Consider the following 20,099-nt stretch of genomic DNA (forward strand, 5'->3'; position numbering starts at 1 on the left):
TTCGTATCCCGAGGTACCACTGTATGCTCAAAATAGTGCAACACATAACCTTAGAGGTAAGTGAGCACCATGACATCTTCTGTTGGCTTGATGCACTGGGACTGGCATTTGTGAACGCCATTTTCGTTCTTTTTAGGCACCAGATGTGCTGAGATTGCAACTCACATCATCCCCCAGATAGCCTGACACACACACACACTTATGTTGCCTGACAGATTATGTCAGTTACAATCCAATATATTTCCAGAGCATCAGGCAGAGTGTGGCTTGTCTCAAACAACTCTGATGTACTGGATCCTTTGTGCAAGACACAGGGAACTGCTTCAGAAGCAAGTATGCTTATTCTCTCCCCCACCCCTAATCACCAAATGCATGGCAAAATGAGCTGAATATTCAAGACAGCTCTATCTTCAGTGGGCAATCTGATCAGTATGAAGTAGTACAACAGACCTAGATATACCAACCGATCTCCTATATATCACAATTTGGCCTTGGAGGCTTGGCAATGCTCATTTGCTGTAATAAAATGTTTCCTCCTACAAAACTAGTATTTCTTGAGAAAACAACTATTAGAAAAGGAGACACGTATAACAAAAGGGTAGCTTATGGAATCCACATGTACAATAAACAGACATATCTAAATATACAGGAAGGTTTCAGAAAATTTGGGGAAATCATGCAGTCCAACATGTTTCTCTTATGCTCTTTGGAGGAGTGTAACATGATTGGGAACCTTTTTCCCCCTCAGTTTTGGAATAAAGCTGATCTTTTTTAAAAATCTGTGTGCCCCCCCCCCAACAAAAAAAGTGTGTGCTTTCCCCCACATTTGGATCATATAGCTATAAGTATAAACAATCCTACAGTTATCACCTGAAACGCCATCAGGAGAAAAACTAGCCCAGTTTATTTTTAATAAAAGGATGATCACAGTATATAATAACTCTTCCTGCCATATCCATTGAATCTGCTGAAATAGAGATTGATGCCTGGTTATTTCTAGCAGGGGGAAGCAATATTTCTCAAAAACACATACTTTTGGTATTCAGTTGCATTCAGAGAAAAGTAACAGGCCACTCCCTATCTATTTACTACTGAGATGCTACATCTTAGTATCTAAACTATATGTTAAAAGAGACTAATAACATTAGAAGACTTTATCAACATAGCTTTAGAAAATGATACTACCTATTATCCTAGGAAAGCTGTTACATTTTTTCAAGGTACCTCATAAGAGCATAGGCAAGCTCGAAACCAGAATAAAGGATCAAAAATTAACACTGCCTGTGTGATCTGTAGAAACTAGGAAACATTTTTATAAATCCTCAGAACCGCTTCAAAAGATGCCTTAACAATACATATTCTACTCCAATTAATTCATCATTTTAACATGAGACAACATGTCGATACAGAATTACAAGCAATAAACAATCTCCTTGTCCATGTATTAAGAAGATTAAAAAGAATATTAAAGAGTACCATTATACTGTATAATATTCAAAAGTTATATTCAAATGTTAATATTTATCATGCTGATATTGCAATACTCTACTAAAAACTCAATGTAGTATACATGGGAGAAAACCATTTTGTTTCCATAGGCAGGTAGCTATGGGATAAAGACCAGTCTCACACAGGAATCTTCAAAAGTAGAAATATGAATTAAATTCAATTTCCAGTCCCAACCAGATTAAAATCACTGAATGGATGGAATCTGTTAAGTCAGCACTTAAGTCCCACTTTAGTCCTATCCAAGGCGGGGTACAGGCCGCCGCCAGTAGGTCCGCGGGGGAGCCGGAGCCTTCAGACGGCCCGACTCCACGCGGAAAAGAAGCTCCAAAATGGAGCTTCTTTTACCATCGCGTTTGCGACGTAGCGAGGCGCCAGGGCGCGCTCGCTACGTCACAAGCGGCGCGACACGTCTGGACGCTGTGCGTCCAGTACGTAAAGATGGCGGCGCCTGTATGAACAGGGCGCCGCCATCTTGTACGTATATACGTACTAGGGTTAGGGGGGGGGTGCGGAAGCACCACCCTTCCTAACCCTATACGTTTGTATACGTATATTTGGCGGTCTGTAAACCGCCCAAGTTTCTTCAGACAACAATACTACTGGGCAGGTGAACCAAGGAGCTAACAAACAGCTGTAAAGGGACGGTTTAATGGAAAGGAGTGCCTTTTTACCAGCGCAAAAAGGAGTGGCATTTTGCAGCTTCTTTTTGGCCAGAAAAACATCAGATCAGGGCCACAGCAGCATGTTGCCATGGCCCCTTTGAGTGCAGTATTGGGGCCATGGCAACCGCATGCGTGGCCCTGATCTGATGTTTTTCTTATGTTTTTCTGGCACAAAAGAAGCTGCAAAATGCCACTCCTTTTTGCCCTGCTAAAAAGGCACCCTTTCAAAGCCGCCATGGCTCTTCTCCAATTCGCAGCATCAGCAGCAGGTCACTGGGTCGCAGGAGAATTCCCACGCTGTCTACTGTCTGGTCAATAGGCGCAGTGATTCCGGCTTGGAGATGGAATCAGAGCGGCGGCATGTGGTTGTCATGCCCCCACACCACCCCTAAGCTGGCTCTTACTGTTCATTTGGCCCGGAACATGGCTCCCACTATCCTTGCACCAGAGCAAGGTGTCTGAGAGGCCGCAGGAAGGCCTGGGCAGAGAGGCCTGGAGGACGGAGGAGGCAGCGTGGGCCGGGAGGACAGAGGCGAGGTAGGCTGGAAGAAGTTCGGGGACAGAGGGAGGCATGGCCAGGGCGGAGAGGCTGGGAATTCCACTGCCAGTGGAACCAGGTTGGATCGAATCAATTCGAATCCACCTGGTTCCCACTGGGCTGAATCAATTTATTTCTAAAATAATCAATTCAGCCAAAAAACACCCCATTTTACCAGCATCTTTGACATGGTTAAATGGGTAAAAACCAGGCCCCCCCTTTCCAATCACTTCAGCGATCGATTTAAGTGGCAACCATGGTGTTTAAACCGAATCATTGGAACCATGATTCAGTTTAAACATAAGTAAGAATTAGGCAAAGGCACATGGAAGCAAATCCAGTCCTTCAAGGGAACTGTTGGAGAGGCAGGATAGAAAAATTACAAAGTATTTTATTATTATTATTATTATTATTATATATTATATTATTATTATTATTATTAAAGACGCAGCTGCTGAAGCCCTCCCTGACTCTTTGGGCCCCTTTTTTTTCCTTCCCCAAAATGCAAACTGAGAAGGGTGAGGGGGACAGTGAATGGAAGGAGGGTTTCGGCAATAAAAGACACGGATCAATCATCCTTCCTTCCGGGCGGGGGGGGGAGCTGTTTGCTTCCTCTGCCCATCCTCATCCTTTGCTTTGGGACTTTCAAGGGGACTTTGGCGGGTTACATACCGCTGTTTGGGGCGGGTTGTACCCGCCCCTTTCCCCGGTGTATCGGGGCCTGAGCGGCCAGAACGGCAGCACTGAGGCCCCGATCCGCCACTTTTCAGCGGCGGGAACGGCAAAACGCCGCTTCCCCGCAGCCTGAAAAGGGGTGTCCTTGGGCTTCAAGCCCAAGGACACCCCGCGGCGGCGGGGAGGGGGAGTTCCCCTTGCTCGCTGGGCGCAGCCGTCGGAAGCGGCGCCAGCGAAGCAAAGCGGCGGCGCCGCAAACCAGGAAGGAGCTCCGAAACGGAGCTCCTTCCTGGTTCGCACTAAGGGCACCCTAGGCGCCCTGGCGCGAGCGAGGATGTCACGTCCGCGCCGCCCTATAGAGGCGGCGCGGCCGTGACGTCCTGATGACAGCGGCTGTCGGAACGGCTGCCGTCATTTTTAACGCGCACAGCGCATATTAGGGTTAGGGAGGGGCGGAAGCACCGCACCTCTCTAACCCTAGTACACACCCGTGCATACTTTCATGGCGGTCTGTAACCCACCATTGTGAATTTAAGCCTGTCTTTTGCTACGGTCCACCACCTATCAGCCTCCTGCCCAAAAGTTTGCAGGTGAATTATGAGGGGAGGTGAAGGAGGCAGTGCCAGCAAGAGCCAGAACCTGGAAGTGAGAGAAATGGAGAAAGGGGATTAATTTCATCAGAGCTGCTTGCTTTTATCAGGGGTTTGTTTGTTTTTTTACATTTGCTGATTTTTAAAGGCTTGAAATGTTCCATTTTACAACAGTTTAATTTTGACATCCTAAAGAGCTGAGGAAATACAGAATACAGAGACGTTAAGAGCACACCTTTTGGAGAAAAGTGTAGTTTATATTAAGGAGAGCCCAAGATTCCCCTCCCTTTGTACAAGCACAGACACCCCCTTTCCCTTGCTGCCTCTGGAGCAAATCTTCCTCTGGCCCTTCCTTTGAAGGCTGCAACACACTTGATGAGAAGGCCGCACTTCCACATTGGTTCAGTGCTCAGGTTTGTCCCTCCCCCTTGCCAACTTGAGCAAAGGCAGGAATAGTTTCATTCTCTTTAAAGTGTCAGACATCAAGCTCTGAAATTCCTACTGCCATCTTGGGCTCCTGATTTCAAAGTCAATGGGTTCACAAATCCATCACAGATTTCCCCCCTAATCTTGAAAGTGAGTAACAAAATGCATGCTTAGAAATCTTAACTTAAACCTGAATTCAGATTTTTAAAATTTTACTCCATTAATTTTTCTTCACCACGTGAAACGTGAAACTAAATGTAAATACATTTAGGGCTGTATATATGACATTGTAACTTAAAGACGTATTTTTTTGTCACAACTATTGCTTATGTCACAACTACGTAGTTCAGTGATAGATGGGAATTTTTAATACAGTTGCCCTCCTTATCCATGGATTTTTATGCATGGATTCAAGCACCATGTTGAAATATCCAAAAAAGTTTAAATTCCAAATATCAAGCTGTAATTTTCCATTATGATAAGGGATGCCATTTTACCTGTCATTGTGTTTAATGGGACTTGAGCATCCACAGATTTTGTTACCCACCCGGGGGGGGGGGGGGGGGAGGAGTGAGTCCTGGAACCAAACCCCAGCGGATAACAAGGGCCACTGTACTAAAAAATACTAAGGAATCTGTAGATGTGGAATGGGAGAAGGTCAATGGGGAAGGGAACACTACTGTACAATTATATAGAATTTTTAAAAATAAAATAAAGTAGCCCAATATGCTAGATGAAGGTGAAACGGAATGCGGTCTGAAAAAGCTGAAACTTCATCAGACTGGTTCTCATTATCAAACTCCACTTTATGACCAAAAAGTACCCAAGAAAAAGGCAATGTTTTGTGTGCACAAAATTTAACATCTCTAACTACCTCAATGAGCCATCCCATGCTCATTGTTCCCACCATTTCACACATGCATAAAGACATCTTCAAAGCAATCAATGTTTACTCCACTTGCGGAGGTTTACTTGATGTTCATTCACGAGTGCTGAAGACTCCCTCGTGTCAGAACAAGAAGACTTGGAGTGAGAGCTTTCTAATGTTCATCTACTCACCACCTAGGGAGGGCAAGATGACTTCTGGAAGAAGGCACAGGATAAGAAGATTTAAAAGTAATAACACGGATTCCATCAGGAGCAAGCAGGCAAGACTTAAATCCCTTGGTCATAAAACACACCACAACAACATGAAGATTCTGCTCTGCTACTGACTTTCGAAATGAAACATGATTTCTCAGGACAAAGGAGCACCAACCTTCAGTGCTTCTAATGTAGTATGCGTTTGAAACTCAATATTGAAGAAGAATTCATTAAAAAAATATTACCATATTTCTTCAGTGATTATAAGATGGATCTCAGTGTTGCACCATAAAAATCCCACTTTTTTTACTGATTGAAGACACGGGCCAGTAATCAGTCACAGTCGGTTAAAAAAAATGTGAGATTTTTATGGGGCAACACGAGATCCATCTTACAATTACTGAAGAAATATTTAAAAGTAATTTTTAAAATAGAATTTCTTTCCTTACAAAATTTTCTTTTCTCACAACAAAATTGCATTTATGCAGTGAATATAGCTAAAAATAAAAATGGATCTTAAGAAACATGTCAAATATTCATACAATGCCTTCACTATAGTTTTTTGTGCCACCATTCTCCTGAAGATGCCATGCAGGTGAAATGTCAGGAATAAATCCTTCTAGAACACGACCACAAAGCCTGAAAAAAACCACAAAAATATGGATGCTGGCCATGAAAGCCTTCGATTTCACAATGCTTCAGTGTTTGTAGAGCAGTATTATTGATCAGCTGTAATCAGTAGTGATCATTAGAAGAAACAGTGCTTGGTAAGTTTAAGGCAGTAGGAAAAGTGGAAACAAAAGTAACAGGTGGATGAGTCAATCAAGGGTAGACATGGGCCCGAGTTTGTAAGATCTGAGCATGGCTGTTTATGACATGGTTCTTGGGAGGTTTTGGATGCATAGCAGTGGCATCACTGAAGCGCCTATTATTATTATATATATTATTATTATCATCATCATCATCATCATCATCACATCTTATTTATTTATATAGCGCTGTAACATTTTACACAGAGTTTTACAAACAGGAGATAAAATGAACATAAAACCTGCCAGACAGCATATAGTCTACAGACCAAACAAGTTAAAAAATTAAGGCATCATATACAAAATACTGACAGTTATAAAAAGTACAAATACAAGGAATATGTTAACAACCGGCAAATCAGTGGTAATCTGGAACACTCTCTGAATAAAACCATCTGCAACTCAGCTTTAAAATTGCCAAGTAGACAAGTACTCATGTTTCTTGTCAACAATGTGATATTCGATTTACAATACACAGAAGAGATATATAATTTACACCCACACAACAACTCCCCAGTTAGTCCTTGGTAAGGGCTAGGAATTATAAATTATAGAAAAAGCCAAACTTTTTATTTTGGTTGGAGGATGCTGAGAGATTTCATTGACATTTTTATAATCATTAAAGAATAACTGTGTTGGTCATTGGAAAAAAATGTAAGCTGGCAAAGTTGGCAAGTTATGTCACAATAAATGAGTTAATACTCTTTGCACTTTCCTTCTTTCCTATCTGGAACCCCTCAATTTCTATTCCAAACATCTTCTTACAGGTGAGAGTTTAAACCATCTTCTGTTCAATAGCAGGCATCTTCCTGTTGCACTCAAAAATAAAGAATAAAGGATGAATGGATATTAAAAGATTTTAAGTGGACTACTACTATAAATATCGGCCTGAAGGGAACAATATGAGACTATCCCATGGAAGTTCCTTAATTTCAAGGAAGAACCTAAGACTTTTGCTGAGCCTCAATATTTGGAAATGTATCACAGAACCACCCAAATGATCCTAACACAGAGCTTAGGTATCAAAGTTATAAAATATGTAACATATGTAATATGCAACACTATGCAAAATATCTCCATGACCGTAGAACACAAACATTTATAACCACACTTGTATTCATTACAATTCTGCCTGACAGGATCCATTATTATTTTTATAGGTTGTGTGTACTTTCCAATGTTCTTATTACAGTGTTTACTAGACAATGTTTAAAAGAAGAGAAAGTGAGACACTACATTTTGTTTTGTTCTGTCAAAGATAATGAGCCTAGATATTTTAACAACTCTTTTCTATCAATCAGAAGAGGAGATTAAATGCTATATTTCAACTTGTGCATTCACAAATAGCTTTACATTTTTAGTAATACAGGAGAATGCTTTCTTAAAAGATTAACAGAAGTACCCTTAGGAAAGAAAATATTTCCATAAATAATATAGTATCTGTTCTTGAGTCCTTGATACAATGGGTTCTAAATAGTTCTGCTTAACGTTTAGCCACTAATTATATACAATATTTACAAAATTGGGCTACAATTTTCAGTTGATAAATCCATTCATCAATTAAAAATGTTTTGATTAATTAAAAGGGAGTCCTTGATTCAGGAAAAACTCAATACATTTTGCTGTCTAAGATGCAGAACATTATTCCCACCTTTTCCCATTCCACATGAAGAAGCTAGCTGGCTTGGCGACTAAATCTTAATTCACCTCTGATGAAAGGGTACTTCAGTACCTGCAGGTAACAATTTAGCACATATAGCGTAGGGAAGCCATGTGACAGACACATTCACTAAGAGAGCTGAATGATAAGAAAAAGGGCTTGGAAGAAACAGTAAGGGGAACTACCATCACTTTCCACACAAACTTCCTAGTCATTACTGCCTGTGACAGTGGATATATTTCATTGCTCTTTGGCAACAAAAGGTCTCAGATCAGTGTACAGATTGTTAATATGATAGTTCCTTGCCCTCAAGGTTACAATCTAAAAAGACATGACACAAAAGGAGGAGGGAATAGCAGTGGGAAAGGGGATCCAGTCCAGCAGATATTACCTGTTCTCTCTCTTCCACAAGGCCAAGGTGGTAGCAGTTAAGATGGAGGGAGGGCCTGTTACATACAGTGGTTACCTGAATCAAGGACTAATCTTTGATATCAATTAATATGGGCCTTCCCCTGTAGGACCCAAGCCTCCATGATCTCAACACTGGAGAGTCTTGAGGTTGCCCCCAGGAAATGTTGCCACACACAAAGAAGAGGTAATATAACAAATGGGCCTCTGGCATGGAAAGAAGCGGATCCATCTATCTGGCCATCCTGTCTACAAATTTACACCTTTCCTTCTTCCCTTCTGGGAAAACCAAACTTCAAAAGCATGTAAGATACATATCAAAGACTTCTTTGATATGGACCATTCAAGCTCTGGTCGCTTTTGCACAAAGCATCAAAAAATCCTACTTAAACCCCACGCCTTCCTTTGTTCCTTGGCTTAGTTTGCTTCCAGGCAGAAGTGCTGCCAAATTTGCCATGCCCCACATCACTTCTCTATCAAGATTGCAAATGAGTCTCTATTGTCCATCTTAACATCAGCAGAAGAAGAAGAAGCCATCACATTCAGGTCATATGGTCCCTTTCTATTCCAACTTAACTCTTTGTTCCCTATTTCTAATGGAAGTGTGTGTCTGTGTGCGCACGCATGTGGATTTTTCTCTTTTAAATAAAACTCAATAGATTGAGGATTTGCCTTATGGTCTCAGTCTGTCTTGGACCTCAGTAAACATTGGTTAAAACGATGCTAAGGCTGAGAAAGCGAGCCTTAAATTGAGCTAATATTTATTACCCTAAGATTCTAGGGTGGTCCTCCCAGACAGGTCCCAGACTTTGCTTACAGGCCTTTCAATTTCCTCTGGGCCAAGTCATGATGGAACTGTGCCTGCCTCTTCTCTCCCTTTTGAGGCCAGGATGGTGGCAGTTAAGATGGAGGGAGAGCCTTTCATCTTCTTCTGATCCTAAGCATGATGGAGATGTGCTACCTCTTCTCACCCTCTGAAGCCAGGTTAAGATGAAGGGAGGGCCTTAGTATATTTTGCTTAGTATCAGGGCTGGCCCATAATTGTAAAGGCATTTAAAATCCTATGGATAGCCACTCACGTCTTAGAGCTCCTCACACAGAAAGAACGGAATCCATCCATCAAAACTGTAATTTTGTTGTGAGAGACATTTTCTTTTCTGTGACCCAATTACATTATATAAAATAACAGACAAATAATGTTTTTCCACTTCACAAAAATTGTTTTATACAGGTTTAGTCAATGGATTAAAATTTGTGCAATTGACTAGCATGCATGAGTTTACTTGCTTGTTATTTTTAAACTGCCTGTCAACCAAAGCAAGAGAAGCAGTTGGAAAATATATCAGTTTCTTCTTTGTCCACAAAAGAAACATATTTGTAAGCAATAGGCCAGGTACTACAGTCACAGCTATGGCACTGCATAACAAAACTAAATCAAAAAGAAAAGTGAGTTGTTTGCGAAGCATACAAAGACAACATCATTTAGAGAAAATCACAACCACAGCAACTAGATTAAAATGCCAAGTGGCCATGTTTCTCAGGCCTACCATGAATACATGCATCTTCCTGAGTCACAAGTTTTCTTATCACCAATTAGTTACTGTTTCTTCTTTCTTCATGCATGGCTTAATGAACTTCCTATTATCTTCCTTCTCCATAATCACAACTCTGCCCCAACTTTCAAAGCACTCTCAGCCAACTTCTGGACACATTACCATTGTCTTCCTCCTTTACCTGGCCTATCAAAATATAACATATATGACAGAACAACTGCCGTAGGACAAGTAGTCTGCTGGTCCCCAAGTAAGGCAGAGTCAGTCCACAGATTCCTTATCCATGGATTCAAACATCCACAGCTTGAAAACAATTCTAAAAAGCAAACTTTAATTCTGCCTTTTTATACAAGGGACATTATTTTACTACACCACTGTATTTAATGGCACTTGAGCACCCACAAGTGTATCATCAGATAATAAGGGCCGGCTGTATACTGCAAAGATAATGTTTCATAGGATCAGACATGATTCCTTGGAAGGAAGAAGCAACATCAACTTTTGGGCATGAGGAAGTATGTGTGTTCAAGAATATGTTTTGATAAATTGTCATTAGACAGAGTGAAAGTAGTTACCTTAGTTTTAATTTATGTCTACCCTATCCTAAACCATATATATAATAGCGACCCTGTGATATCTATGTATTAGCTATTTTTTACATTTTATTTTTATCCTACCTTTATCACAGGATGGGTCCAAGATCACTTAAAAATGCTAAAAGAAAATATAGCTAAAAACCGCATAATAATAAACAAGTTATCATATTAAAATGATACTAAGTTGTTAAAAGTGTAAAATCATTTAAAAATATAACAATTACATTAAAAATACAGAATACTCCCTTTAATAACCCCCCCAAACCAATAAATTATTAAATGTCTGAATAAAAAAGTAATTGTCAGCTGGTGAAACAAAAGAGGGGAGGAACAGCATAGCCTCCTGTAGGAGGACATTCTACTGCCTGCCACCAGCCATGGAAAAGGCTGCCTCCTGTGTCCTTACCCAACAGCATTGAGATAGTGGTTGGACAGGGAAAGAATCCTACCATTGCCTACTAGAGACTTGTGATGAAAAAAGGAAGCCATAAAGAGGAAAACTGTGGTCCAAAACACACATCAGAAATAATCCAGTTTGGGATTGCTTTGACTGCCCTGGCTCAATGCTAGGGAATTCTAGAAACTATAGTTTTAGGAGACATTAGCCTTCTTTGTCAGAGAGTTCCAGTATCACAATAAACTACAATTCCCAAAATTCCCTAGCACTGAGCCAGGGCAGTTAAAGCGGTCTCAAACTGGATTAATTTTGCAGTGTGTTTTGGACTAATAATGCCTCTCATACAGATTTTCATCAGTGTAACTCACTATGATTTTTTAATGCTTTGTCTTCACCAGTTATCCACAAAATCTGTCCACAGTAGTGAATAAATGTTTTATTCATTCATTCATTCACTCATTCCATTATAGCCCACGTTTCTTCCAACCGAACAGGACAAAAGGCAACTCGCCCCTAGCCTGTCCAGATTTAAGGAGGGCAGTCTTTTCCCTGACAGAGCAGTATTTCTGTTGACTTCAAGTTACACTTGCCAGAAGAAAAGATACATTCAGCAATGATGAGCACATCTGTGGACTTTGCATCACCATTCCATGATGATGCAGAGACATTGTGAAAATATTCCTAAATTCTACAGCAAGCAGTGACAAATTGTTTGTTTTCAGGCCATGCTGCTTCCCAAGGACTAGATTTTTTTTTCTTTTATTAAAAATTAAAATATTATTTCATTTGCAAAGCAGCTCCATTAAATCAGGCAAATATTTGCCACTGAATTGTAGGAATGAATTTTGACTTTTTAAAAAAAATTACATGGAAACATTTGACAAAAATAACCATAGGGACAAAGGACTTACCCACTGAGTGGCACAGCATCTTCTTGGAGGTGTATTTCATGTACTCCCACCTTGCATCCGAGTATCTCAATTCTTCCTAAAGGACTACTCAGTACCATACACATCTTCTTACACTGATCTTCAGAAGGAAGCTGTCCAAAATATTAAAAAGAGAGAGAAAATACATTTTTCTCAAGTCATCTACATATCTCAAGAATTTACAAGTTAGACCACATTAAATCTTTGTCCAAAAAGAAAACAACAACTTTGCCTCAAAGAAAATGTCCCTCCTGTGCAGTTGGCATGACTAAAAGAAAAGTGCATTCATATTTATATTTAAATACATGTCTTGCATTTCTGCTGAGAAGTGTTCAAACTGACCTATATTCTGTAGTTAACCTTTAAGAATAACACAATTAAATAATTAATTCATAACAGAATTTCCATAAGAGGGGAAGGGATTAATAACTAACTATTTCAGATATATTATCACACTGAAAACCTGCTTCCTAAAATAACCCTATCTGGAAGTCACATATCTGGGTCAATGGGCCTGTCCGCTATTGGCATCCCTGTCCTATCTAGATTGATCTTCACTTTATTCTCCCTGATGCATTCCATTACTCATCTGAAGCAGTCACTGGCTTGCAAGCAAACTATCCAAAAGAAGTTGTGCTCAATGTTATTAAAAAGACATACAAAGAGCAGAGATCCCAACATATTCAAAATGGCCAGGTTCACTTTTTATCTCCCAGCATAGATCACTTCAGTGAAGATTTCATTACAGAGCACATTACAATAGATTCAAACAGTCCGTTTAATGGGAAAAAGTCCACCACCTAGATCAAAAAATGGCAAGCTTGAATTGATTCCAGCCCCACACAAGGGAAACAAGAAAAGGATTCTTCAGCAGTAGTTGTACGTTTCCTTAAGAATACTTCATGCCAGTGCCTTTTATTATTAATAATAAAATAAAGATTAATAATAATAACCAATATGTAATCTATGAATCAATAAACAAAGATTAACCAAGACTGTACCAAAGCTCACATGTCGAAGCACTGTGTCCACATTTCTGGGGCACCAATCCAAACTCTCTCAATAAACCAGATTGCAGAGGAAGCTCTAGATGCTACTGTGAAAGCCTCTCTCTCTCTCTCTCTCTCAAGTGGACATTACCTCAGTAACCCACAGGTTGTCTTGTTAAGATTTATCTTTTGTAGAGAGAGTTTGGCATTGCCTTCATCTAAAGTTGAGTGTGACTGTCCCGTGGCCATCCTCTTGATTTCCATGGTTGAACCTTGGTCTTCTAGAGTCCTAGTCCAACATTCTAGTCACTACACTATGCTAGTTATTAGAATGTTTGATCAATTACTTGAAAAGAAGATGGTTTCCTTATGAAATACCTCAATCCCCACCTTCCCTGCTATGCCTGTATAAGTACACATTTGAAAGCAACTGCGATCAGATAAGATCAATCCAACCCTCATTACATCATCCAGTCAAATTAAACCAAAGTTTTTATCATCAATAATACATGGACTATAGCTTGGCTGTTTGTGCTGGTGGCAGGTAGCTAACAATAATTTCTGGCATTACATGAATGACTTGAATGTTCAAGGGAAGGCAAAGGCCAAATTTGTCTATCCAAAACTTGGAAAGTTATGAATTAAAAGTAAATCGCTGTGTCTTATTACCAAAGTATTTTATTACCATTGCAGTGTGGTTGTGTGCCTTCTAGTCGTTTCCAATGGATGGCAACCCTAAGGTGACCCTATCACAGGGTTTTCTTGGCAAGATTTGTTAAAGGTTTGCCTTTGTCTTTCTCTGAGGCTGAGAGAGTAAGGCCTGCCTAAAGTCTCCCAAAGGATTTCCATGGCTAGTCTCTAGAGTCACAAACCCTGGTCTATAGAGTCATAGTACTACACTAAAACCACTACGCCACACTGGTTCTCTTCATTACTATTACATACAAAAATATTTTAAAATTTAGTAACTTGTCACATTGATAATGTTAATGTTATTTTTATCTCCTTTTCATTACTTTTCTAAATACATGCACACACACATGCACATGCAGCCCTTAGGATTGATGGAAATAACATAAAACATGAAAAATTCTGCTCAAGTTTTCCTTTAAAAGTACAGTGGGCCCTTGTTATCCACTGGAGTTTGGTTCCAGGATCCCCCGTGAATAAAAAAAATCCATGGATGCTCAAGTTCCATTAAATACAATGGTAGAGTAAAATGGTCTCCCCTATATAAAATGACAAAATCAAGGTTTGCTATTTGGAATTTATATTTTTTTGAATATTTTCAAGCTGTGGATGCTTGAATCTATGAACAAAAACATTGTGGATAAGGGAGGTCGACTGTAACTAGAAAAATTAGGTGCTATGTATACCACTCCTTTCCCAAAGTTATACTGTTTCCACTTACTACTTCAGTACTGAAATGTTATTTTCTTACTCCCGATCCAAAAGAGTACCATGATAGAGGTAGCTATTTTATTTGTAACTCTTCTTCCAGTTATGGCTCAACACTTTGTTGCACATCTTTATCATACCTCCTCCATGCACAGCTAATGAAAGCAGGTATCTTATTAATTTTCTTTTTAAAAAATATTAAAATTTTATTGATATTTAACAATAATAACAGTCTCAGTATTACAAATTCCCTCTGTGTTAGAAATAAACACCCTCTCTTCCCATACCCCGAGTACATAACAGAAATACCACTATGCCAAACCTCTTACACCTGCAATTTACATATTGTTCCTTTACATATTATTGTAATAGTACTTATCTAATTATTAATCCAAAATTTAACTTGGTGGTTTGGTGGTTTAAATTCACCATTACTTTAACACATAAAAGTAATAAATGATGTTCACAGGATAAAAAAAAAAAGTCTAGAAGTGGTCAAAACGGGGGGGCGGGGTAGATAATTTATCAATTAAGAACTGGGTAAACAGGATATGGACTATAGTCCTATCCAAGAAGTTAGCAGATAATTAAGATAACAAAAGGAAATATAAAAAATCTCAGCTGTTATCAAGCTCTTTATCACTAACCTGTGCTGGACACAACTGAACTTAAGCAGAGTTAAGACATCACAGCAAATATCAGCAGCAATTTAAAAAAAACCTTGGCAGCAAAGTAATAACATAATTATCTACCTAGTAAAATTAATTACACAGCGAAATTGATTGCATTGTGAAATAGCATCAAACCCCTAAGACATATAATCATAAGGCTTAGTCAGAACTAAAGAAACTCAAAGAAGATCTACTGGCTCACAACATTAGACAAATCTATTGGACCATATTAGAATGTCAACAAGGCAGCAACAAAACTGGGGTTTTCCACTGTGCTGAGAAATGCTGAAGCAGGAAATGACCCACTCTCACATGACAATCCTCTTAGAACTGTAAAAAGTAAGTGCGGGATGATGCATGTTAACAGATGTCCAGACTCCAAAAGAAGCCTGCCTACTGCACACACCAAAGGGGTTCTTACAATATCCTGTCCAATGAAATAAACCCTTACAATTCTGGCTGCTTTTCCCATTGTAAATATTCTAGCTTGGAAAGAAGCTAGAGTTTGCATAACTGGATTTCACAGCAATTACACAACAGCCAATATTTTGAATACTGTAACGATTAAATGGAAGTGTGGCATATCCTTAAGGGCATTTCTCTTGGCTTCCCACACTGTTGAAATTACAAAGCCAGTATGGGATGCCCAGGGTCTGGTGGCAACTATATTCAAATACTGATCCATTGCCTGACAGAAAGGGTGATCCTAATCACATGCTGCCTTTAAGATCAAGCTTAATTTTGGCTGAATTTTCCAGAAGCAAGGGAAATGGTTGATCTTAATTGGATGCAGAAAAGAAATTGATTTTCATGGCTATTTGCAGATCAATTGAAAAATGAAATGAATGTTGTTTCATCCCCCCTTTCAACCTGAATAGGTATTTAAATAATAATGATCTGAACTAACTTATCAGGATTTCACTGTGCTAACAGCAGAAGCAGTAAAGCCTGCTCTGTACTAGTCATAAATCAACCTCTAGCACTTCATACTTATTTTAAAAATCTTGGCATTAATTCCTGTCAGTATCACAATTCAATTTAGTCTACTGAGAGCCAGACTTAGCTTTTACTCAAGTCAATGATACTGTACAGAGACTAAGAGAGACCACACTGATCAGCCTATCCCAATGTGGTGCCCTCCGGATCACATCTGGTGGGCACCACACTGAGAAACACTGTTAGAGATTTCTGAGAGTCTGAGAGTCAGGTAGAAGTGGGGGGGATTGGGAGAGGGGATGACAGGCGCGTGCCTGCCCCTCCTTCCCTTCCTTGGCCCCCAGCTGCCTCTCAGAGACAGCTGGGAACCAGTAAGGGCCCGTGAGGGGTAGGAGCAACAGGCGCGCAGCCCCTGCTCCTTTCCTCGGGGCTTTGCCAGGCCTGAGGTGTCCTCTGAAGGACACCTCAGGTCTGCCAAAGCCCCGTGGGGAGGAGGAGGACAAGGCCAGCGGCCCCTGCTCCTTTCCTCGGGGCTTTGCCAGGCCTGAGGTGTCCTCCGAAAGACACCTCAGGTCTGCCGAAGCCCTGCGGGGAGGAGGAGGAGGTGTGTGCCCGCCCTCTCCTCCTCGGTCCTTTCCTTTGGCTGAACGGGCTCCAAGGGGCCCTTTCGTCCAAAGGGGAGGGAGGCCGAAGGGAAGGGCTTGGGCACCCGGCCCAGGCCCTTCCCTTCGGCTCTTCCCTTCGGCCAAAATGGCTCCAAGGGACCCTTTCGGTTGAAGGGAAGGGCTTGTGCAGGCCGCCTCCTGGGCTCCTCCATGGCCCTTGCAGCCCCGGGCCTCTCTCTCCGGAGGAAGGCCTGGGGCTGCATGGGCCGCGACAGAGCCCCGGAGCCCTGGTGGCGCAGTGGTTAAATGCCTGTACTGCATCCATTCACTCAAAACCACAAGGTTGCGAGTTCAAGACCAGCAAAAGGGCCCAAGCTCGACTCAGGCTTGCATCCTTCCGAGGTCGCTAAAATGAGTACCCAGACTGTTGGGGGCAAATTAGCTTACTTGCTAATTGGCTTACTTGCTGTTCACCGCTATGATCTTTGGAATAGCGGTATATAAATAAAAAACAAAAAAAGGAGAGAGGAGGCTGGCGGCAGCGGCCCCGCGCATTCCTTCTCAGCCTCTGCACAGGCTGCGGCCTCCAGAGGCCAAGAAGGGGAGGGAGGCCGAAGGAAAGGGCTTGGGCACCTGTCCCAGGTCCTTCCCTTTGACTCTTCCCTTCGGCCGAAAGGGCTCCAAGGCGCCCTTTCAGCCAAAGGGAAGGGCTTGGGCAGGCCGCCTCCTGGGCTCATCCACGGCCCTTGCAGCCCCAGGCCTCTCTCTCTCCTAGGCCTACATGGGCCTCAAAGGAGCCCTGGAGTGGCAGGCCGCCTCCGCAGGTTCCTTCCCAGCCTCTGTGGAGGCATCGGCCTCCACAGAGGCCAAGAAGAAGGAAGGAGGCCGGCGGCAGAGGTCTCCTACAGGCCCACTGCAGCCCCTGGAGTCCTGGTGGAGGGCTCCGGCGACCACAGCAGGCCTATAGGAGGCCCGCTGCGGCCGCCGGAGCCTTCCGGCGACTGCAGCGGGCCTCCTACAGGCCCGCCACCATTTTGTCTTTTAAAATGGCGGCGAAGTCTCACGCGACCTTTCCCGTCCTGCCCCACGACGTGAAAGGTCACGCAAAACTTCGGCCACCATTTTAAAAGACAAAATGGCGCCTGGAGCAGCGCGGAAGTGGGGGCGGCAATCGGCAGCTGGTCCGAGCTGGGGCTGGTCGAAAGGTCTTGGCGGGCTGGATCCAGCCCGCGGGTTGCCGACCCCTGGTACACTAGTTTCACTGTGCAAAGGTACTCCCAACTATTGCCAAAAGCTGGGCTCAGAGCTGAATCCAAGAATAAATCCATGCAGCAAAACAGACTACATCCAGTACAGGCTGAAGTAGGCCTTTTACTGCCTAGGAGTATTTCTGTTTATCTGTCTTAAACTTCAGTTTGTTCACCCATATTCAGACCATTACTGATCACAGACCAAAACAACTTCCTTGACTTAGATGAAGAGGACAAAGAGAGTTGGATGCCATCAGCATACTGGCTGTGCTAAATCCACAGACATTGCACAACCATTCAAAGTAGTTTTAGGGCTATGTTAAACAGCAAGGGAGCCCTGAGAGACCCACACAGGGTGTGGAAGAAGAAACTCCCAGCATCGTCTTCTAAGCTAATCCCTCAAAAAAAGACTAGCCATTGCAATACTCTCCTTGTCCAGCTCCCAGCATAAGACACCCCTAAAGCAGCCAGCTCAGTTTCTGAACCATAACCAGACCTGAAGCTAGATTTGCCTCAGATATTTGATTTTAAACCTCCTGCCTGTTTTGTCTTGTTTCCTTTAATCATAAAGAGGGTTATGAAATATCTTACTTGCCTTGTGTTTTTCATTTTGTCTCTAAAGTCCTCTCTCCTGAGTACAGAACTATTGCAAAGTTTTCTCAAGGCTTTACCCCCCATCATAGACCCTTGTCTTCTTTAGCATCCTCTGTACCCACTTTTTGGATCTTCCTAACTCTGCCTTTTTTTAAATGAATATCTGACTTTAAAATATTCTCACTGGAACTTTTTCTCATTCAAGTTTCCTCAACCTGTCTGTATAAATCTACAGTACATGTGCAAAGTTTTTACCCTAGCCAAAATGTAGAACCTGTGCATAAAATATTTGGCTGCAGGCTAAGTCCATCAGAAATGACAATGCTTAGGACTATTCTGTAACATCACAGCTATATGTTTATTCAATATGCCACCTTTCTTCCAGAGTGGGACTAAGGCAGCTCACTGAAGGAAATCAATTAAAATCTGCCTGTGCAATTTTAAAAACATTTAAAATCGTCATAATTAAAACATCTTGGGTGTTAGTCTGTTACGTCTCTCGGGGCACTCTTGCTGTTTAATATATCCCTAAAACATAATCCCTAACATTATATAAATATAAAAAATAAATAAAATACTTACCTCAATAAAAAGCCTCCCTGGTGCAGTTACATATGAAAAGCCTGCTTAAACAAAAAGATTTTTGCCTGCCAGTGGAAGGAAAGTAGGGAGAGGGACAGCCTAACCTCCTATAAAAGGGCCTGCAGGAGTGTGGGGGAAGCCCTGAGAAGTCTCTCTCTCATGCCTCATGATGATGGTAGGAAACAAAAGAAAGTCTTTTCCTGAAGATCTCAGTACTCTTGTTGGTTCATATGCAAACCACTGTCAGTGATTCATGTCTTCACCATAAAGTCCCTTTGCATATTTATAACACAGACTAGCACTTTATTATACAACAATACTACAACACATTTTGCTGTCTTTGCTTATTCACTCTCTCAAAAGTTTATGAACCCTACTAGTACTCATCTCCATTTCACAAACAAATATGTAAGCCTGAGCACTTGTGAACAATGTCAGAACACCTCATCAGGGGTTTTTGTCCAAACTAGAAATTAAATCCAGATTGCCTAAAACATTGTATGACTGCAGGGAGTTTATGTTTGTATAGCTAGGTCATATCACACACACTTAAATACATGAAATAAACAGTTACGATTTGGGATGTTGGGGTGTTACATTTATGACATAGGACAAAAATATGATACCACAAGTATGTACCTCAAATAATGAGAAAGCCACATATCCTGGGTTTATCTGCTATCTTGTTTTTATCAAATTCATGAATTGACACTTTTTAGCTACCATCATACACATGTGGCACAGATGTGTCTTACCCCTGAGCACTGTCAACAGTGTACTAACCTCTGCAACATAAAACAAGATAATTTTACAGCTACCAACTAGACACAGTACTGCAGAGTGACAGTTTGTCATGAAGCAGTAAGGACTGTGGCAGTATGGTGTTGAGCACAAATGTCAGTTTTTAAACTGTTATGTCTTGGCAAGCATCAGCTAAAATGTGTCATACCATCCCGGAAACTCATTCTCTGTAGCACACTAAAGTTAAGTTAATCCTGCCATCATTTTGGAAATTTGCAACCTGTTGCAAGGAGGAAACTGAAATGACTGCACTCTAATGATTATCAATTTTGAATTAATTCCATGTACTAGTAAAACAGCAAGTATGAGTAGAAAGTTACTTACAAAATAAAACAAGGATTGATTTGTCAGTGCAAGGTCTTGAAAAGTATATGGATATTATGCCTGTTAGAACCTTAATTTTTATGTCACCCATTAAGCAGCATCCAATGTTGTGCC

General features: G+C 41.3%; 1 protein-coding gene across 5 annotated transcripts in view; it reads right to left on the reverse strand.

Annotated features, from left to right (window-relative positions):
* Positions 1-20,099, reverse strand: part of MGMT (O-6-methylguanine-DNA methyltransferase) — a 258,236-nt gene that overhangs the window by 188,353 nt on the left and 49,784 nt on the right. For all 5 annotated transcript variants that reach the window (XM_042459837.1, XM_042459838.1, XM_042459835.1 and 2 more), the window contains one exon: positions 11,818-11,948. In XM_042459837.1, the coding sequence (XP_042315771.1) occupies positions 11,818-11,948 (131 nt within the window). The remainder of the gene's footprint in view (positions 1-11,817; positions 11,949-20,099) is intronic.

This window comes from Sceloporus undulatus, chromosome 3, assembly GCF_019175285.1.
Source record: "Sceloporus undulatus isolate JIND9_A2432 ecotype Alabama chromosome 3, SceUnd_v1.1, whole genome shotgun sequence".
In the NCBI taxonomy this organism is placed as follows: Eukaryota; Metazoa; Chordata; class Lepidosauria; order Squamata; family Phrynosomatidae; genus Sceloporus; species Sceloporus undulatus.